This window comes from Numida meleagris, unplaced genomic scaffold (assembly GCF_002078875.1).
Source record: "Numida meleagris isolate 19003 breed g44 Domestic line unplaced genomic scaffold, NumMel1.0 unplaced_Scaffold119, whole genome shotgun sequence".
Lineage (NCBI taxonomy): Eukaryota > Metazoa > Chordata > Aves > Galliformes > Numididae > Numida > Numida meleagris.
The window spans coordinates 652,606-675,852 of record NW_018362987.1 but is presented as its reverse complement, the minus strand read 5'-3'; the positions used below and the strand labels follow the sequence as shown (position 1 = coordinate 675,852).

General features: G+C 41.3%; 1 protein-coding gene across 24 annotated transcripts in view; it reads right to left on the bottom strand.

Moving 5' to 3' along the window:
• PCDH15 (protocadherin related 15) overlaps positions 1-23,247 on the bottom strand; it is a 736,955-nt gene that overhangs the window by 112,014 nt on the left and 601,694 nt on the right. For all 24 annotated transcript variants that reach the window (XM_021381881.1, XM_021381890.1, XM_021381879.1 and 21 more), the window contains 2 exons: positions 11,501-11,806; positions 9,978-10,202 (listed from right to left, as the gene is read on the bottom strand). In XM_021381881.1, coding sequence (XP_021237556.1) covers positions 9,978-10,202; positions 11,501-11,806 — 531 coding nt within the window. The remainder of the gene's footprint in view (positions 1-9,977; positions 10,203-11,500; positions 11,807-23,247) is intronic.

Below are 23,247 nucleotides of genomic sequence, written 5' to 3'. Positions count from 1 at the left end.
TCTGCTCTTCCTCCTCATTCATTCATTCATCTGGGAAACACACAACTTGAATTCAAATGACTGTTTTCCTTGTATCATCACTGCCCCTCAGCACTATCCACAGTGCACACAGAGCAGAAGCTAGCCTAGCTTAGCTCCATCTGCAGCTCCTCCACCCTGGAGCCACTACTGCTTATGACAGGCACAAACCAGAGAAGTGCCAGCACTCCTCTGTGACTTTGCATTGGATCCTACAGATCCATCTGCTAAAGGATCCCCAGTTGCATGTATGAAAATAAAACCCTACGCTTCAAAAACATACCCTGAGCAGCAAAGCCTACAAAAGTCAAATGTGCCAAGAGTTGCTATGGCAGTCCCAAGACATTTGGACAATTCTTCCTGAAAGAAGAAAAATATGCCAGGATTACAATGCAAGGAAGTTGTGATGGGATTGGCCCCTGCTCATTCCAGTGAACTACAGCTGCAGCTTGTAACTGTTCCTCTATTTTAATTAATGGCAGGCAACATTACAGTGAGAGATTTAACTGACTCGAGTATTATTAACGAAGACTTTCTGAAAAAATAATTAAAAAAAAAGAGAAAATGCATTTTGGTAGAAACCTTGTTTTTCATCAGCTATCTTGACACAAACAGAAGTAACACAAGGTGACACTCCAATATTATTTTATATCTTTACACAAATATACATGCACCTACATAAATATATGTATACACAGCTGCATCCATCTCAGTCATAATCACCGGTGCAAAAGCCCTTTTAACATGCCAAGGGAATCTTGTTGCTGCACTTGACTTTTGCTGCCTGCAGCCCGCAGTGCGCTAGGGGGCAGCCCTACCAAGTAGGAGTGAAGCTTGTCCTCCTCCAGCCTTTACAAAAATCAGTGCTTTACCCTTCCCCAGTTTTCTTCATATGGAAACAGGCTTATACCTTTTTCATCTAGTAGTCATTTTATACAGCTTACAAAATCAGCTTGGTGTTTTTTTAGCCCCCATTTTTTGCATGTGACCTAATTATAATCAAGTATTGATTATTTATTAAAATAGTTACAATTCCATAGGAGCAGTATCTAAGTGGAAATACACATGCCCTCACTATAAAAGCCAGAATGACTGAACGGTGTCTGAGCTAATACATGCATATTAGGCATTTACAGATCCTTTTGCAGTCTAATGGCTTTTATGATACGTAATAAATAGAAAAAAAAATATTTTAAAAGTGGTTCCTACTACCACTAAAATTAAATGTATATCAACATAATCCCACTCAGGGAGAGAGCTAGGAAGTTTACTTCAAAACATAGTTAATGTCACACTAAAATTTTCAAACTTTCTCCATTTTTCTCCAGCTATCAATATACTTAATTTTCTGCTGTCATTTTGTTTTGAACATCTGTCAACTAAGTCTGTGTGCACACTACCAGAGCTGGTGGCTTCCCATCTAAGCTGCCTCCAAGGGTTCAGTAACCAGCAGGGATTTCCAAACAAGGAAAAACATTCCTTTACTCTCCCCCTTTAAACTCTCTTCCACAGCAAGCAAAGCATTTTTTCTTTTTATATCAATGTACTTGACAACAATTATTCCTCTTGAGTTTTCTTTAGCCATAGAAAGATGTTGCTCAGTGCAAAGTTCAAAACACTTTATTAAGCAGAATGATAATCTCCTAAAGCCACAAGATCTCACGGCCCTAAGGGCACCCATAGCCCAGCCTCCCCTAGGCCCCCCCAATGTCCTGCCCTGCCCTTGGGTCCAGGACCCTTCATTTCAGCCCCATGGGGGCCCTTCTGTAGCTATGTTTGCAACAGGCTCCTGAAGCTCTGCTTAGCTTTAAAGGAAGTGCCAAGTACAGGTTTAGCACTCTGTAGAAACCTCTCCAGAACAGTGCTTTCTGATGCTTGCATGGGATCTTTGCTACAGTCATTACATCTCAGCTACATCATCTAAAGTGTCATATTTTTTTACAGTCTATTCCTCTGGTCCACACTAACTGGTAAAAGCCATCTAAGGCCCTCCATTCCTTCAGTAATTTATCGATTTCTGAAAAATCTAATTTGATTATATTTCTATTATTAAGCTTGGTAAGTTCCCAAAACCTTTCAATAGGTTACTAATCAACATAATTCAGAACAAATTCAATATAAATGTTCAAATGCAAATTTCATATGCTTTTTTATCACAGGACTCTTACATTACACAATAGCCTATAAACAAATTGTAAAACTATTCTGAATCAGGGCCTCTGGATTTGGAGTCATAGATTTCAGCATAGAAATAAGTGAGAATTTATGCTGTGACTTTAGAAAATTTTTCTCACAATAGAGTTTTATTTTCCTGAAAGAAAACACAAATGTTATTCTAATGTAATCCCATTACCAGAAGATTAACTTTCCATTTAAACATCTTGACACTGTCTCCCATGGTATTCTTGTGGAGAAGCTGGCAGTCCATGGCTTGGACAGGTACACTCTTTGCTGGGTAAGGAGCTGGCTGGAGGGCCGGGCCCAGAGAGTGGTGGTGAATGGAGTTAAATCCAGCTGGCGACCGGTCACAAGTGGTGTTCCCCAGGGGTTGGTGCTGAGGCCTGTCCTCTTCAATATCTTTATTGATGACCGGGATGAGGGGACTGAGAGCACCATCAGTAAGTTTGCAGATGACACCGAGTTGGGAAGAAGTGTCCATCTGCCTGAAGGTAGCAAGGCTCTGCAGAGGGATCTGGATGGGCTGCATCTGCGGTCCACTCCAATTCTATGAGGTTCAACAAGACCGAGTGCTGAGTCCTGCACTTTGGTCACAACAACCCCATACATCCTGCAGGCTTGGGGCAGAATGGCTGGGAAGCTGTGTGGCAGAAATGGGTTTGGGGGTGTCAGTCGACAGCCAGCTGAACACGAGCCAGCAGTGTGCCCAGGTGGCTAAGAAGGCCAATTGCATCATCAATTGTATAAGACACAGTGCAGCCAGCAGGATTTTAAGCAAACTCTCATCTTTCAGCTAAATGACACACTTAATAACACTCGTAATCTGTCGTAATTTATCTATATATTTCCGTGGAGTGGTACACAGCAACAAAATATTACACAGCTAGGTCTATCTAGCCTTTCAAATAGACTGCAGAGGGATTAGAAATAAGTAACTGTGCAATGACTTGTAATCACTGAGGTAAGACAACTCTTTCAAGCTACTGTCAACTACCATTCCCATATAATTTGTGCTTTCATTTTGTCAGTTTCAGTTATTGACAGCAAGGTGAGCACGGAACAATCTATACTTCCCAGTGCGTAATATAGTAATAAAGATAGTGGCAAAAAAATTCTACTTTTAACTTAACTCACTGGCACTTAGCTCTAAAACTGGTTTTCCAAATGCATTAGGATGTTTATTTTATTATCAATAGTCAGGTAAGTGATAGAAAATCTTCTGTTATTATTTCCAATTCATATGTAAGAGTGTCCCTTCAAAGATGTGACTAAAAAACCCACTAAAATTGAAAGATACTGGAGCACCAAAAACTCTAAGACCCTTGCCAGTCTTTATGCAATTTCCTAAGCCTCTTTTAATCAACACATAACATGTATTAGCTTTGAGTTTCATGCATCTCGCCAGTATATTCATTCCCTCAAGGTACATAGCAATGTTTGCTAGCAAATCTTTCTTAAGGATCCTACATTTTCATATGCCAGAGTAATATTTCAATTTTCTATTTCCTTTAATTCCAGTGGAGTAAGCTGGTACTTTAAAATTACTGGACCAAGTATTAGAATTACCTTTTGGATTTCAGTATCAACCTCATACTAACATACAAGGACTGAGGTGAGAGAATCAAGCAGCACTGAGTAACTTTGAGCAGCAAGTTTACAATCTTTGTGATGATGCTGACAGACTAATGCAACAAACTGTGCGAACTAGCACTTGGAATTCTGTGTTTAATTGGGTGCAGTGCTTCTCTGCACAGAATTTTTTGGTTTGTAGCTATACAAAATGGAGGCTTGTTTAACAGAGTACAGCTGCCTCACTCGTATTTAGTATTCAGCAAGCCTTCAAGTAGCTCATAATATCAATTAAGGGATAATGTTCATAGTGGAATACATGAGGCAATAAATGACTTCAGCAAGTGATTGAACAGGTAAGTTGGGATTGAAAAAATACATCTGTTTACTAGATTACAGCCCAACACTTTGCCCATTATGCATTTAAGTCACAAGAAAAGAGAAAAATCACATTTTGGAGGCAATACAAATCCTTTTTTTTTTTTTTTGAGCCTTCTTGTAAATAGGCTGCCACTGTGCTGGACTGCCCCATTATACAATGAGAAATGGTTTTCTTCGCATGTTATAAAGGAAACATTAGTTCAGAGATGTAAATTTATTGAAAAAACATTACTAAATTTTATTTTAGACATATTAGAAGCTGGTGATATGTTTGACGTTAACTTATTCCCTAGTGTATTTCATTTTCATAGGTATTTTCATTTTCATTATCATAGGTAATGAAAGATAATGAAAATGAGGGAATAAGTTAATGTCATTAAATCTCACCAAAACATGAAATCCCACCACGATGAAGCAATGATTTACTACTGATTACATGCTCTTTAGGAACAGGACTGGAGTGCAGTTTCCAGTGAAGAGCCAAAAAATAATGTTCCTGTATATTGTAATTATTGTGATTCAAAACTTAGGTTGTCAGCAAAACACCAGGGGACGGTGGGGGAGTGGGGGGAAGGGTGGAAGAGGAGGTTAGGGAAAGGTTCTGCACCAGAGGGTGGTTGGGCACGGAACAGGCTGCCCAGACCTTCATGCAGTTGGTAACTGCCTAGACTTCCAATTTGTCAAGATCTTTGCAAGGCCTCTCTACTCTCTAGGGAGTCAATAGCTCCTTCCAATTCAGTGCCACCTGCAAACTTACTTTGAGCTGTGGACTCAAGTTGTTGATGAAAATATTGAAGAGAACTGGCCCTAAAATTGAGCCCTGCAGAATGCCACTAGTGACCAGACATCAGCCTGGTGTAGCCCCATTCACTATGCCCCTTTGAGCCCGACTTGCCAGCCAGTTGCTCACACATCTATCACATTATGGTTGTGTCTAGCTGTATGCTGGACATCTGGTCCAGAAGAATGCTATAAGAAACAGTACAGAAAGCTTTATTGAACTGCAAAAGATGACACTAACTGGCTTACCCAATGTCTTCACAAAAGTAGGTTTCCCAGGGTACTTCTTTAGTTAGTTCCCTGAGCAGGCTCAAGTCTGCTCTCCACCTATTCAGGACAAAAGTTTGGGTGGCAGCTCTCCTCCTGCCACCAGGGACCTTTAACCTGACTTACAAGACAGCCACGAATGGCCACTTCACACAGGAGACTCTCTCTGTTTACAAGCAACAAATCTAGGCGGGCACTTTTCCTAGTCAGTGTGAGCTGTGCTCTGGCTAACAAAAGGATCTTTTGACAGTTTTTTTTTAAAAAAAAAAGATCATACAAAATCCCAGATGACTCACTTGTTGTAGACATATTGTTACTAAAAGCAGTGACAGAAAAAATAAAACAAAAACCATGCCTCCAATCTCCAATAAAAAAGTGAATCATCTGACAACAGTGAAAACAAACTGAGCTCCCAAAGCCTCCAACCTCCAACCTCTTTCTCAGAGAAGCAAGGAGGAGTATTTTAAGTGGTGTATCTTAATGTTATACTTCTCTTGGAAAATTAATTTGACAGCTGTAGTTTGGGAATTCTCCATCCCTTTGGACAAATGGGTATAGTCAGGTTTATCAAATCTGGAAATTCATTCTATAATAACAGCCCACTGGGATTAAGGCATGGTAATAATTACATTAATTGTTTTGTTGGTAGAACTGTAATAGAGCATTACTTCATGTTCTATTGCTTTGAATCATCAGCCACAGCTAATGGTTCCATTATACTATATACTCTACTTGAAAAAGTAAAAAGTAACCTCTGCCCAGATTACAGCAAGAGGAGAATAAAGCAATTATAATAAACAAGAAAGAGACACATTGATACAAAAAATAATGATGGTACTACTGATAAGAGAAGGTCATAACATGCATACTGCTTACAGGCCCCATGATACAAAGATTCTTACCATCTACATTTAGGAACACATCATTCATTTAACAGTAGCATAAAAAAGAAAAAAAACTGTCTTTTTTTTCTCTGAAGCATCTTCACCACCATAGTAAACATTTATATTGTAAGAGGATGCTTAAAAGTGCAATATGCACTACAGGCACTCTTTGCAGATAATTCAGCTCTCTCAGACTCTGCACAAATGCAAATCTCTGCTGTTAACAAGAGGAGAGAAATGAGGCCTCAACAGTGGCAAATAAATTGTCTCTTGGAATTGCTTGTATTTTCTTTTCTTAAACTACATTTTCAAGATGAAGAACTGCTTCAAAGTTGCATAATTTTATACATATATTCATATATATCTATATACACAAAACAAGTAAAGTAAGTTTTGTGTTCTTGATTACAGGCCAGTTTAAAATTATCAATTAAAGAGAATGAAAGCTTGTGTAATCTCTCCACCCAATCCAAGATAAGATGACTCATTAGGACTTTCCAGTTAAGGTGAAAAGCTACATAAGAAGCAAGAGAAACCTGAAAACTGAAGAAAAATGAAAAATCTCAGGCTGTTTGAGGCTACAGACAAAGTTGTGTGGCATTGTGTTTTTTTTTCTTTTTTTGTTGTTTAGTTTTGCTTTTTTAAAATTTTATTTGGCAAAAGGAACTCCGTGCCACTTACACTACTCCTCTTCAGTAACACCAGAAACAACAGCACCTGAAAAATTTTAAAATTTCATTTATAAAGCAGGAAACTAGAGAAGGAAATAAATGAAATTTTGTTTTAAGGAGGCCAATAATACTACTTTCTGACTAAACACAGCTTTTTAAAGGCATACTCATGCGCACGATGCATTTCCTTATTAAACACACAGCTCTTTAATTTACCTTCAATTTCCTCTGAATAAAGAGATGAAGTCATACATCGTAAAGGGCCACTTGGCTACAGCAGCAGCAAAGACTGTATTTCAACACTGACGTGCAGGTAACAGATTAAGTTGTTTTGCAGTCTGTGCTTTGATCAAGTTCAGGGAAGGTTAATATAAACTATTTGTAACTTGTCATGCCAAAGGCTGAGTGTCTAAAGAAAGTCACAGCATGTACTCACCCTCCTCTCAGCTGCAAAGATCTGTGTGATTATGGGAACACTGCACTGCTGCTCATTCACTTTTACATCACATAAATAATAGATGACACCATCAGATGTTGTACATAGTTGGTTAACAGAATCCTATCACAGGGGAAAAAATATAATGCTTCCTCTTTAAAGCAGAGCTGAGAAAAATGACGAAAGTTAACAGAGGAGAACAAGCCCAAAAAGCGACTGTATCCCTCATGGTTACATAAATTCCCTGCTTGGTCCTAATATTGCCTTATTGCTTAAGTCTGGTTTTCTCTTAAGTCAGTTTTGAGTTAACAAAGTCTGCAAGCTACCTGTCGTTATGGGGACTACAGTACATAAGCACTTGGTTTACTTCCTATTTAGGGTCATGCACCTGTGCTAAAAAAAACTGTTCTAATCAAAATAAAGTCAAAACACATTTACTAGCAAGAAGAACACATCGCACTCCTATTCCAGAGCAGGCATGCTCAGCAGGAATGATGCCTGCAGAGCTGTGGCAGGGGGATGTGCATCCTAACACAGCAGCACTCTATCCCCAAACGCAAATTCTGAGCTGGGGGATTGTCTGGTAAAAATTGCCAATTTTAAAACCCCTATGATCAGACATCTTCATTGGTCACTCAAAAATATAAACCACATCCATGAAACAACAAATGTGCTCATCAGAAGTTATCAAATTTGTTATGCCCTACAGCAACAGCTCAGACTGCAGTTATGACTGCAGAGGAATAAAAGACTGGATTGTGATTAGACAACAGACAAGTGAGGGTCTGGGCTGCTTCACACAGTGTCATTGATGCCACCATGCATTCAAGATCTAAGGCCAGATTCAGTACCATGTAAGCATTCTCACCAAGCTGCTGACCAGAGATCAGCATCCTCTCTCAGCTTGCCATGATGTGCTGATGCTGGCCCTGTACAGCAAGAATGCTTCTGTCCTCAAGGGAACTTTAGCCCTGTGCCTTCTCAGCACCGATCTGGACTTCTCATCCCCAGTCAAGGCACGTTAGCTCTCCCCCTTCTTAACAAGGGCAGATGAGAGCATTTTCCATCTGAGAACAAAGCCAAACTACATTTCAGTGTACTCTGTTACTTTTTCATTGCTTCCCACACATAAAGGCCAGCTGCTCTCCCTGTTCTTGTGTGGCTGCTCTTGAATCAACCATTCAAGTTGTCCTCCCAGAGATCCTTCTCTTCTCATTTCACACAAGGTTCTGATTTCAATCTCCTTTTTTTTCCCCCTAAAATTCAGAATTTTAGTGAAGTTCATCTGTAATCTCAAAATAAACCATTATTTCCTTTCTAGACCTTTCTTGGGATCAAGACTCTAAATTTTTAGCACCTCTCTGATATGTACCCATTAATGGCATCTGTCCAACAAAGTGAGATATTAAGCATGATTTTTTCCACAAGCCCTTCCCCACTCTCGAGTGCCACTGACAGCACTACTCTCCTACCTGCCACTCATGGCTGAGACCTGCACATTATCTTAACTCTGCAGTTATTCAGCTGACATAACTGATGGTTTGAAAAAGTCAGCCTTGTGCTGAGTATGACAATAGTCAGTCCTCTGTTGTTTTTTTTCCTTTGACTCGCTTGGAAACCACTGGTTCAGAGGGCAGACTAGTAAGAAGCAGAGGCACTGCACCAAAATTTTTGCAGAGACAGAAGGGTACTGTAGAAGCCTTCTTACGTTGCCATCAACACTAATAATCTGACATATTTACTGTCCTTAGAATAATACTGAGTGCAATAGAGACCGACAGATAGAACTCCTCAGCATCAGCAGTCCATAGCGTCTGTAGACACACAGTTAAGCTGAACCAGAAACTGATGAACATATGCTGAATACTTTCTGCAAAATTACATTTACACTGAAGCTGCCAGGTATTGAAGTCCATATTTCCAAGCTACACTTTTGCTCTTGTTACAATTTTTGCTTCATAGCTCACATGCCAGACATTAAATTCCCTTCTTTCCCACAGCTGTTACTCACCAACAAAGAAAAAATAAACAAATACATGAAGCAACCAGACAAAAGGATTTATCTGACTGTCTCCAGAATGGCACCATTGTAAACGCAAGGGAACATGCTTTAGAGGATCTAAACTATCCTTGGACAAGAGCTCATCAACCAACCGAAGATTGGTAGAGTGCTATTACCGCTGCTACAAAATCTTGGATCCTTACCAAGAAGAAAACCATTATCCCCCTATTACTAGTGAGACAGCAGAAACAGAGGTGATGTGACTTATGGCATAAAAATGATGCACAGCGCAAGAGCACTGAATAAGCCTGTTTCTCTACAGCTCTCTATTTTCAAGAAGCTGAAACCAAAATATAAGACTTAGTGCACTACATCAGCATTCAATACACCTGAATGGTTCATAATGTTACAATTTATGAGAGCTTTAAATGAAACGTGATGGTGTCATTTTTGCAAACAATTCCATTAAGTACTTATTTCAATCTTTTGGCAGTTCTAAGAGACTAAAAATCTAGACATTTGTCAGCTATTCTTGTACTTCATAAATCTATGAACCAAGATTTAACTATGCAATTGCATACAGCAAAGTAATTACAGCAGTTATAAAGTGTATGTTTAACAGAACAAGTTGCTGTCAGAAAAAGGCAGTAGCTTCCTGCAAGTGAAAAAGCAGGAAAGCAGAAATATTACTGCTGTGCTCCTGCGTGTCATTGGGACACCTGTACGGGTTGTGGAGATGTTTTGTAATAAATAGGAGAGGATGCTATCAACTGACCAGCTGCTGCTCTTACCTTCACCCTCACAGTGACAGTAGCAAGACCCGGCGGCATAGTGCCCTTGCTGTCGAAGGCTTCCACGAGGAAGGTGAAAGTTGCATCTGTGTCAGAGAATGACTCATAATCCAAGGACTTCAGAAGTGATAACTCGCCTGTATACTTGTTCAGTGCAAAATACTCTAGTGCTTCCTGCGTCCGGATTTGATAGGTAACATTAGAACCAAGATCAACATCTTTTGCCTAGGGAATGCCATACAGAAAAAAAAGCAAACAAAATCAATTTTACAGTAACTGTAAATATATTTTGTTACGCTATTCTAATACTTAATACTACTGCACAATAATCCACCAGAAGTTATTAAATTAAAACATACTTGCTATGTGAAATGAGCACAATATTCTGGGCAAGAGTCAGCACAAGATTCTGTTCTTGATCTCTTCCCTGGGCAGCCGCTATGGCACATAGCCAGGGAGAGAATGCTGGGCTAAGCAGATCTTTGACGTTACTCTGTAGAGTAGCATTGATGGTTTTATTTCATACCAGTATTTAGACAAAGAATATTAATTTTAATTAGAAGGAATATTAAGCAATTGCTTTAGCTGTTCATTTGACTTACAATTTACCTGCAGACAGCTTCTCATTAAGATATGCTGACCAAAACATCAGGAGGCTCTTGCCAGCTTATGGGAAATGAATCTCAGCTATATTTAGAGATCTGGCCAAGGATGAGTTGGAACAATTAACAGTTAACTCTCACTTGGTTATGTTTTTCTTTTTTTTTTTCTTTTTTTTTTTCTGTAGTCAACAAAGAGAAGACAACACCTCAGGTGCCCCCTGCTACCTCAGATGACAATCTTGGTATTGGGTTAATCACTCCTGGAAACAACTACTTACCTCCATTAATTATGAGGGCTGCTCTGAAAGTAATGCCTCCTATTTTACTGTGTTGGCCCAAGACATCAGAGGAGGATGTTGTTAGTGTGGTAAGCTCTTGTTCATCGCTGGTGAAAATGCATAGCTAATGGTCGTGACTACGTTGAAAAATAGTGTGTTTTGTACCTGAGAATTTGCTCTATAACTAGTGTCATTGTGCACTTCATATCTGTTGTAGTTTCCACGGAGACAAACAGGAGGCATTACTTTCAGAGTGATCTACATACAATAAGAGAGTAAATGTGCAAGTTTAATTTAAATGTTTTAATCAGTAGAGACAAAGCTCTACCTTTTGCTACCTACATGAACACCTAGGAGAAGCACGATGAGCTTTCAAGCAGAATTCAAAAGCACTTAAAGAATTTTGTAAAACAGTATTCCAAAATACGATAGTAGTAGTGCTCTTCAATTTTATAAATAATTGCTCTTGTTTCCAAGTGAACCTCAAGAAGCTGACAAGGTCATGGACTTTTCAGTCCAAGTATCACACCTCCCCTGACTTCAGTTTACAATTTTTTTCTCTCACTTATAAGTTAACTAAAAACATGCATTGTACTGAAGAATGTTTACAAAACATTTTCTTCCCTCCATAACACTTTCCTACCTCTATCTGCAGGAATACAGTGCCAGGTGGTAGATTTTCAGGCACCGAGACAGCATAGGAAGCATTTGTAAAAACAGGACTGTTGTCATCAATATCCAGCACTTTGATTGCTAAAGTTAGTGTTGAACGGCGAGGGTCCACAGCTCCATCTGTTGCTTCAACAATAAGTTCGTAATAGTCTCGTACTTCTCTGTTCAGCTTAACTGCTGTATATATGCTACCATTGGATGTGATTCGAAACAGATTCCTGAAGTTTGCCAGGCTGTAATGAACTTGACCATTAACACCCGCATCCGGGTCTGTAGCCTAAAGAAACAGAAAAAAAGTACCATGTTTTAACGCATGTTGTACGTTTTTTATTATACACTGGGATTTGGGTGTTTCACAGCTGCCAATCATTACAGAATCCATGCTTAGACAAATGTAGTCAGCTAGAACGGACAGATTCATTAAAATTTTTCATTTTAATTAAGGTTTGACACATCTAGTGACATTTTAATCATTGCCCTCTGAAGAACTACTTTGATTTCAACAGTTTGTGTATCATCTTCTTCAAAATCAACATAATCAAATTTCATACTCACTCTTCTACATGCAGAAGATGCTGGTGATAGCAATAGATAAATGTTTAGATTTTGTCCAGTTCGTATTTGTTCTCCTGAATGGAACTAAGTCTCAGATTTCAGCATCAGGTAATTCTGGTTATTATGTAACTGCCCTGATAGGCATGGACACAATTCATATTCATTACTCCTAGAGGCACTAGAGCATAATTTCAATGCTGACCAGTTGTTTTCCCTCCTCTTAATTAAATTAAGGCATGATGAATAGGGTCATGTAAATTTAACAAGGCCATTCTGTGAGAAAGGTATTTGCATTCATCTGACTTTGTAAGTGTGGCTACAGACATCTGAGAAGATACGAGAAGATTTTTATGTTTTGTTATAAGAGCAACGCTTGGGAAATACCCATGAATGCCTAACTCCAGTGAAGGTGTTAATTTTAAGACATTATAATGAAGCCATTTATCTTCCTAAGAATCAATTAAAAGTTAATTAAAAGTGTTAATGAGAAAAATTCCTTTGTGCTTTTTCCCCACACTACATCAGTCTTCTAAGCAGTAACAGCCACAGCTTCATAATGACCGGTCTATGGAGAACCCTTTCAATCATCTTTCAATGTATGGTTGACCTACACAGTTTACAATTAAATCTATTTCCTCCATAGCAATAACGGATTTGGGGCAGAAGAGTCTCACAGATGACATACTGGAAAATTATCCAAAACTTGTGATGGAAAAAACTTTTCAAAAATACTGTAACAGGCAGCCCAACTTAAAGAAAATCAAAGCACAGGAAATGAAGAGTAAGTCACAGAGCTCCTGCATAAGAACATCCCGGGGGTTCCTGGATGCAGCTGGGGCAGCTCCAATCTCTCTTTATGGTGCCCCCAGCCCCACCACCAGTACCTGGAGACAGGCATTTAGTACACGTACATGTTTCAAAGTCAGGTTCATGTCTTTACAGAATCACAACTTCTTTTGATAAGAAAAAGCTGTAAGAAAATGCTATTGTTTGCCCAAATTAGATTGCTTCTAGAGTGCAAGATCTTCATTAATTGTCATTTTATTGCTACAAACTTAAGAAGTGATAATGTACCCATTAGAGACATAAAAGCTTAGATTATTTTCTAAAAGAATGACATCTCTAGGATATATGAAATGAACTTCCATGTGAAAACCATTTCCTGGAGCCTCTCAGAGCCTGTGGGAGCAGCTCCCTGGAGAGGTCCTTGAAGGAGTCATTGGCAGCACAGTGCTGCCTGCTCCTGTTCGCAGTTACTGCTTTATATCTAAATGGATGAGTTCAGTCATCCCATGTTCATCCCTGCGCTCAGTGTTACCACAGAAAAGCTCTGTTACCAGCCAGTCCCAGCTGAGGAGGTATCACAAGCCCTGACCACAAGGGAAGCAAGGAGGAGGTCCACAGACCAAGCAGCCAGGCTTTCATAAGCCCTGCTTTAAACATTGGCCTGCCTTGAACTACTCTGTACCCATAAAAGAGAAACTCAGTAGCACCCTAATTGATTTAATACAATGTGTTCATTATCTCAGCATACAGTCAACAGAGGGGGAGAGAAGCAAAAGACCATTTCATTTGTATATTACTGAAGTCCCAAGGAAAGTTTCAAAGACAAAACTGAGCAAACCAAGTAAGGCTGGGAAAGCAGGGAGGCCAGTCCTATACCCAATGTATCACAGCAAGCTTTTACAGTAGCTTTCAATCACCCCTCATCCTCACTGATTTGCACATATGAAGTACAGTAAGAGTCTTGAAGATTGGGCAAAATTAGTCACAGCAGCCTTTCTAGGAACAGTAGGAATTTGCACAGAGTACTTGTTTAAGGGATTGAGCTCCACAAGCTGAGCTATTACAGACTCAGATCAAGAATCTCTCTCCAGCGTTCCAACTCTGTCATCTGCTTGTCAACGGTTTACGGGTGTTTGGCCCGGTTCCGTGACGAATGGGACGGGGGACCCACGGACCCACGCCCCAAGAAAGGGAAAAGGGAAAAAAAGGTAGGGAGATGGGCCTGAGAGCAAAGAACAGCAACAACAATCTGAGGAGAAACAAACTAATTTACTAAATAAGATATCGGAATGCAAAACAACACACTATAATACAATATAATTATAATTTAAGCTGATAAATCCAATACTGAGAGAGAGAATGTCCCAAAATCAAGGTAGGCCTTACTCTACTACCGATGATAAGACGGCCGGAGAGCGAGGTGCTGCCAGGACGAGAGACAGCGGGAAAAAGAAGGGATGAGGTCTCGTGATCTGCAAGTTTTTATCTTTTCCCTCTGGCTGGAAATGGTAACAGAGGAGCAAAGTCCCCTGGGGAATGTAGTAGTCCTTCTCTTCTGAGAACCAGGTACATACACTACATGATGTTATGATGTGGAATATCAATAACCGAGAATCATAAAACCATGACACTGCTCCTGACTTTTCTAGCCAGTGCTTTCTGCAATTGTTCACAAAATCGATTTGCATGAAAGTACGGAAGGATCCCAGACATGAGATCTCCAGTGTCTTTGGCAACCAATTCCCCTGTCCTTTTGTAGCTGTACCAATGCAATACAAATCATAGACATCATTTTCTCTGGGCTACACCTTTAAACATTTCTTTCATTAAGTAAAGCCCATCAGGAGTAATAAAGATCAAGGTAAACACTAAACATAAAACTGGCTAGATTTCTTTCTATACCTCATAACACAATCTCTTTCTCACCCTAGCTTCCAAAACCCCTACATATCCAATGTCATTGTCTAAAACCCAATTTTTTTCTAAAATGAGAAATGAAGCGTATGTAGAACACAATTTCCCTCTAAAATTTCCAAAGACAATCACTCTCTTCTCCCACCACAGCACAACGTCATGGCCAGACAACTAAATAAAGAACCTATTCATTCCCTCCTTCCACAAAAGATTTGCTTTCATCTACTCCTAATCCAAGTCCTCCATCCCCCCACCCCTGCAGCTGTCAAAGGGAAAGGAAGTACTAGTTCACCTGTTCTTGGAAGAACAACACCTGGGTAACAAGCAAGAGAGTGAAGGAGCCTGAAGCACTCTGAGCCATCACACAAGAGCACTCAAGTTCCCACCCCAAAAATCTATCTATACATCCTGCTCTTTGATCACTTTCAAGCACACACAACACAGACCTGGTAAATCCAGACAGGAAACTGAGCTCATTTTCCTAGTTTTCCCCTGCTCTTCTTCAAAGTGCTTCAACCAGCTGTTAGGCAGATATACCACACCAGTGTCAGGTGGCTGGAGTTTCAGAATTCCCTTCAGTCACTGTGGCCCAACCAGAAGGGATTTTACTGGGACAGAGCAGCTTCTTTAGAAAGGTTTAAGGTAATTTACTCTTGTGAGTGCCCTTGCGAGTTACTTAGAAAAAGAAAACAGCAAAATTTGTCTCCACTTGTCAGTGCTTGTGACAAGAGATGCAAAAAGACAAGATACATTCTTTCTCCTATCTCATTACGCTCATTGCGAGACAGGAAAAACTCCTCTAAAGACTCTCTAGTGACTTCTGCTGCTGTTCTAGTAACTCTCCAGATCTACATAATTTCTCTCATTTCCATCTTTCGCAGAACAGCTTGCAAAGTACTGCATGGTAAAAAAAACCTGCATAAGCCACATGATAGCCTTTATCTATCGTGGCGTCTAAATTTGCATTACCAGCTACGCTTCAATATTACTAAGACAACCTCACAAATATGAACCAACAGTGTATCACAGTAAAAAATTACCTTCCTCCAACACAGCTTGAAAATAAAACACAAAACACAAGCTATTTTCCAAAAGCTTGAAAATACAATCCTGGGAGACCTGAGTATCACTTAAAGGATCATTAACTCTGAAATATAATGACAGATGTTAAAATGTCAACAATATTAATTATATCATTATTATTCTTTTCAAAAGAAACCTCCTACAAATATCTGCAATTCTTGCTTACAGTGGGTAACAACAGAATTTAAGCAGGCTAATTGAGGATTTACACTCGAACTGCTAGAGCTGGAAAATAGCAGAATAAGGCAGAGTTGTCATTCATACTTGTCTGTATAGTTCAGCCAAACATGACAGGTATCCCCTCATTAACGCTGAATCACTTCTTTGGAACCACTCTTCTGATGACACCCCCAATTTAATATTACCTGCAGTTCTTCTTCAGAGACAGGAAGTTACCCACTATCCATCCCCCACCCCAGCAAGACCTCTGGCTCTCTGGCAGCCTCTTCAGCATTCCAGCAAATACTGCAGCTCCAGAGAGGGATGAAAATTGTGAGGGAGGATACAAAGGATGCTGTCAGTGGGAGTTGGCTAATTGTTTTCAGGGAAGATAACAGGATTTTTTTATTATTACAGGTTTAAAAGATTCCCAGGCCCCTCAATTGTGTCAAATAACAAATCAAATGTGAGTGGGAGTGCTAAATTGGATTTTGCACTTTCTTTTTAAGGGAGATTAGTGTTTGTGCACATAGGACAAAACTAACATCTCCCAGATGCACCAAGAGGCCATAGCTATTGGAAAAATTTATGGCTCAGTATTTACTCAAGAATATCTTAAGTTGGTAAAATCAAGTCATTCTAGATAACTCGGCATTTTTCTTCTTGTATTTCAGAAAGGCTTTATCTCTTTTGTTTCTTTCTGCCTGCTTTTACAGTCTTCTATTTTCCCATTTCATTAAGTGCTCTAAGAAAATGAAAAGACTGAAAAGTACAAACAGTTCTGAAAGATTTCTGTCAGCTAAACTCCACATAATGTCAAAAGAAGTAAGTAAACACAGAAACGCTTCAGTCCTCCCAGCGTTGTCAGTGTTTTATCACACGCTATTCTCTTGCTATGGGCAATTAGATTAATAAATTGTGCTCCTAAACATACATCGTGTCACTGTGCACCCATTCTAGACAGCTGTAATATTTCCTTGCAGTCTAAAAACCTACAAGAGTTCATTTCTGTGGAGTTTTCTAGAAAACTGGTATTTAAATGACTTGATGAAGAAAGATGATATAAAGAATACACAATAATATTGGATGTTGTAGTACTGGGGCAAATTCAGTGGTCTGACAGTGGCTGCAGCAGTCCAATTGGGTCTAGTTGGTCTAAAATAAAAAGGAGGAAGCAAAATGAAACTCATAGGAATTATCTTCACATTTTGCCAACCTTGAGATTTCAAGATAGTCCTTCCCTTCCTTAAAAGAACAAACTAATGCCTCCCTCACCTCATAGATACTTCTGAAAAACACTAGAGGTGTTCCTCCAGGAACCTTTCCACAGAAATGGAAATTATTGGGCTACCAAGTCAAAGCATTACCAGCTTATCACTTTTTTCCTAACTATAAGGGCTTTAAACTAGAAGAGGGTAGATTTAGACTAGAAAATCTTTACTGTGAGGGTGGTGAGACACTGGAACAGGTTGCCCAGTGAGGTTGTGAATGCCCCCTCCCTGGAAGCATTCAAGGCCAGGCTGGATGGGGCTGTGAGCAACCTGGTCCAGAGAGAGGTGTCCCTGCCTATAGCAGGGGATTGGAACTAGATGATCTTAAAGGTCCCTTCTAACCCAAACCATTCTATGATTTCATTCTATACTTAGAGCAATTTGTAAAGACATTATACAATATATTTTCTAATACTGACATACTTTAGCCATTATACAAAATGGGAGAGCCTTTGATAATTACTTTCATAGTCAATGTTAATTTCAGTCCATCTGGATGGTGATTTTGGAAACCAATTAAATGTGATTCTAAATAAAACTGCATAACAAGAATAGTAGAACACTGCAAGCAAATATAAATTAAATGAAATTCAGAAAGTCTATGGCTGCAAAAGCATGATTTAATGGACTGGTGAGCCTCCAACAAAACTTAATCACATTGTAACACTCAAAAATAGACAAGCTTTCTTTAGGCAGGCAGAAAAACAACTCCGAAATGTAGAGGCTTGTTCTGCCTGTTTTTACTTGAAAGTTGAGTAGAAATTTTGCTTTTATGAGGAGTATGTAATTTGACGATGATACAATCAAGCAATTAAGAAATTCATCAATGAATATATGTAGTAGCAAAAACGAAAACCAAAAGCTTACAATCCACAGACGAAACATATTGTTTAAAATCTCCATACTGAAATGGGTTCTCTTAGATTTCTTTAATGAGTTAGTCTGGTGTGAAGTTATTTTTGCCATTTCTCTTGAGTGAAGCCTCTCTTCGTAAGATCACCTAATTAGAGAACATCAGATCTGAGCTGGATCTTAGCAGCCAATATTTGGATATGAAACTATTCGTCTTACTATTCAGACTTCTGGTTTTGTTCTATTGTATTGTGTTCTCAAAGGAACACTTTACAGGAAAATCATTTTCTTATATTAGAGATTTCAAGTCCACAGTTTGATAATTCCAAAAAAAAAGTTAGATACTTGACAAGTATGTCAAGAAAACTTTCCAACTTGTACTTCTACTAGGCAGCCTTCAGAAAAGGAAACACTAACCTAGACAATTGTTCAAGTTGCGGAAAAGCATCAATAAAGAGAAACTGCAGCCAAGTTAGTAGGCCCATAATTGTGGGTCACAATGGCTGTTTATTAAGCAATAGCCGCTCAATAGTACTCAATGCCGCTACGCAAGAATAGCTATTGCGCCTGCGCGTGTGACTGAATGAACCCAGAAGCTCTGAAAGTCGGGAAAGTAACAATGCAGTCAAAGAAGGATGTAGAAGATGGAAGAACCGACCAGAAGGAGGGCGGGCAGCTCATGACACAGAGCCTTGTGCACAGTGCGTGACCAAGGCTGTGCTTGGACGCGGAGCCTCCTGCACAGTGTGTGACCAAGGCTGTGATTGGACAGAAGTAAAGAAACCAGCACATGTCACGGGTGCGGCCGGGTGTACGGGTATAATACCGGGAGTGTCCCGGGGAATAAACGAGATCTGCTTCCACCGCATCGGTGACTGAGAGACTCTGTCCGAGCGAGCACAGACAGCCTCAGGTCGGGAGAATGGGCAGCCGTGGAAGGAGACAGCAACACATAATAAACTATTATAATTTGCATGCTCAGGAAAAACAATTTCTTCTCTTGGGTACAGTTCTGAACTGCCAAATCCAAGCAGGCAGAATTGGCCATCAAAATACTAAATGGTCATGTATTAGAGACTGTTCATGCAGCCATACCCAATATTGCCTCCCTAATGGACATACTGAGTAGGGAAATAAATACCTACCATTGTGTCTTAGACTTGGCAAATGCATTCTTCAATATTCCAATTGCTGAAGAATCGTAAGACCAGTTCACATTTACATGGGGAGGTAGGCAGTGGACCTTTCAGGTCCTGCCACAGGGGTACGTACATTCGCCAACATACTGACATAACCTAGTGGTGCATGACCTGGCAAATTGAGAAAAACCTAATACTGTTAGCTTGCATCATTATAGTGATGATCTCATGTTCACATCTGACTCACTGAAGGCAGTAGGGCAGGCGGCAGATTCATTACCTATCTGCAGGAAAAAGGATGGGCTATAAACCCTCAGAAGGTGCAGGGTCTGGGCCTGTCTGTGAAATTCCTGGGGGTAGTTCGGTCAGGAAAGAGCAAAGTACTACCCAGTGCTGTCATAGATAAGGTTCAGGCATTCCCAGTCCCTACAACACCAAAGCAGCTGCAGGAGTTCTTGGGTATATTGGGATATTGGTGTTCCTTTATACTTCATTTAGCGCAGCTGCTGACACCATTATGTAAACTCACAAAGAAGGGGCAACTATGGGACTAGGCATAACAGGCAAAACTGGCTGCTAAACAAGCCAAGGCACTGCGTATATTTGATCCTACCCTCCCAGCTGAATTGGACGTTCATGTCACTCAGGATGACTTTGGCTGGGGCCTGTGGCAACGCCAGAGTTCCGTTTGGACCCTGATCGGGTTCTGGTCTCAGGTCTGGCGTGGAGCAGAAGAAAGATACAGTATGACTGAAAAACAGTTATTGGCTGCCTACTCCGCATTACAGGCGGTAGAGCCAATAATCCAAACATCTGAGGTCACAGTTAAGACCACCTTGCCAATTCAGGGGTGGATGAAAGATTGTCACGGACTTATCTATGGATCTGTGTCCGTGACAGGGGGACAGCAGGCCCACAGGCCCACCGGCCTGGAAAACAAAGAAAGGAGAAGAAAAAGTGTTGGTGTTATAGGGCTGGCCTGCACCGGTCCCATGACTAATGCGACAGGGGACCTGCAGACCCACGCCCTGGGGAAAAAAGGGAAAAGGGGGAAGGGTAAGGGAATCGTAGACGGGTCTAAAAGAAAACAGTGGCAACAATCTGAGGAGGAACGTTCATTCACTAAATTTTATATCGGAATTGAGGTCAACAAATCAAACAACAATGAGAGAGGGTCCAAAGCCCAAATCTTACTCTGTAAGCTGCAGGGGGACCACGTGTGTCTCCACAGCGAATGAAGAAAGGCACTCTAGGTCTGCCAGGCGGCTTCATCAACCCCCTCCAGGCACAAAGACCCCTGAGGAATGCAGCTCCTTCCCTTCCCCTCCAAAAACCAAGCACGCAGAAACAGCAGTTCACAGAACCAGAACATTAATTCTTCAACTGCCAGTGCTTTACATGATGTTATGATGTGGAATACCAACAACAAAAATCACAAAACCACGACAAAGATCTGACCCACCTTCCTAAGACAGGGGTGGCCCAAGCACAGACAGTGGCACGATGGTTCGCCTATCTCAGCCAGAGGAGTAGTTTGTCTTCATCATCACTGAAAGAAGAACTTCAAAAGATCTTAGGCCCAGTGACGTATCACTGCGATGCACCAAAAGAAACAACGGTTGCTCTACAGGAGAAGAGTCCCGTTCAGGAGGGGAAAGATCCCATTCCTGAAGATGCCTGGTATACGGACGGGTCCAGCAAAGGTAACCCGAGCAAGTGGAGAGCAGTGGCATACCATCCCTCCACTGACACAATCTGGTTTGAAGAGCGGGATGGTCAAAGTAGCCAATGGGCAGAGCTGAGAGCTGTGTGGATGGTTATCACCAAGGAACCCAGTGACAGTGCACTGAACATCTGCACAGATAGTTGGGCTGTGTACTGGGGGCTCGCTCTTTGGATTGCACAGTGGGCCACTCAAGACTGGACCATCCACGCCCGACTAATCTGGGGCAAGGAGATGTGGTTAGACATGGAATGTGGTTAAACATAGAACCATACATGCCTACCATGTTTCTGGACATCACCCCCCCACAGTCACCAGGAAATGATGAGGCTGACATGCTGGCTCAAGTACAGTGGATTGAGAAGTCTCCTTCTGGGAACATCGCCCACTGGCTACACCAGAAGCTGCAACATGCTGGACAGAAGACAATGCGAGCAGCAGCAAAGGCATGGGTGCTGCCCATAACAATGTCAGATATCATCCAGGCATGTCATAATTGCAAAGCTTGCTCAAGAATGAGACTGAAAGCCTTGCCAGAGATGAATGCTCACCTTGCCAGAGGACATAACCCTCCCCAAAGGTGGTAAGTTGATTATATAGACCCTCTCCTGTGGTCTGAGGGGGCAAGATATGCATTAACTTGTGTTGACACGGCAAGTGGACTGATGCAGGCCTATCCGGTACCAAAAGCAAACCAGGCCTACACCATCAAGACTTTAACCAAATTAATGGCGGTATATGGGATTCCACAGGTCATCGTGAGTGACCAGGGTGCCCAGTTCATGGGTGCGACGATACAGCGCTGGGCAGAGGAGAACAACATTGAATGGCGACTTCATATGCCATATAATCCAACAGGAGCAGGCCTCATTGAACTGTATAATGGCATCCTGAAGGCTGCTTTGAAGACAGACTCTCAGTCCCTGCAGGGGTGGACAAAGAGACTCTATGAAACCCTGCGGGACCTGAATGAAAGGCCTAGAGACGGCAGACCCAGTGCCCTGAAGGTGCTACAGACAACATGGGCCTCCCCTCTTAGGATCCAAATTACAGGCACTGACAATCGGGTAAGACCCCACATTGGTAATGAAAACAACCTTCTGCTCCCTGCCCCTGAGAATCTAGAACTCGGTAACCATAGAATAGAATGGCCTTGGAAGGTGCAAGTAGGACCAAGGTAGTGTGGCCTACTTGCGCCTTGGAGGAGATTATTGGAGATGGGAGGCTCGGTTGTCCCTCCAGTGATCGGTACATGGCCTACTGACATCATGGTCAACACTCCGGTCTTCACTGCTAAGGGGACCTTCATCATGTCCCTATGGCAGATCAGGACACCCCCCCCCCCCCCCTTTGGTACCTGATATAGTTATGCAGCCACAGATGTCTGCCAAAGGGTGTGGTACAGACAGTCGGGACGTACCCCAGTGCAAGCCAAGGTGTTGACCCAGGACAGGAATACAACCTGTATCTTGCTGTGTAGGCAGACCTCCCCTCCTGGTACCATTGAAACACCTGTACTACACCCTGTGAGTCTTTTGAGTCTCTAGGACCACCGGAAGGATCAAAATGTCACTGAAGCATTCCTGTGTCGCTATGAGATCAAGCATGACACCCAGTGATGGCCTGTGTGAGACTGGTAGAACATGAGATGGATCCACACCAAACAACTGCATGCCTCCAGTAATGTCATCAAGCACTGGCCCAGGAGACAACATGAACTTCAACCATGAACTGATCATCAGTTGTCTTACATTGTGTGAACCTCCATCACAATGGGCAATTGTATAAACATCACGGTGTGTTGGATCCCTGTATCAGGGAAGGCTCACCTTCCAGCTGACTCAATCATTGGTTCACACCGTGAAGGGGTGGAGTGTATGGGAACTGCTGAGTCATGGCCTGAACCACTGATTGAGCACCTGAAGGAAAGACACAGTCAGCCCTGGGAAAACAGGTGAAGGCAAGTCACCTGTATGATCTTAGGCCTCATTTAAGGGCTGACTGCCACTGAGGAAGGATCTCTTTCTGGTGATTCCTCCCTAGTAGAAGCTTTTCCCTATGAACCCAGAATCTTCTGATACAGGTGAGCAATCTACTTCCCTTCCTTTATAGCACCTTGCTATCATGCTGGTCCCTCCACCTCTTTTGTAACTCTTTTTCCATTGTGTTTGTCCTTCCAATCGCTACATTTAAGTAATGCATTATACAGTGTGCAGCGGTCATGGATTCACTCTGG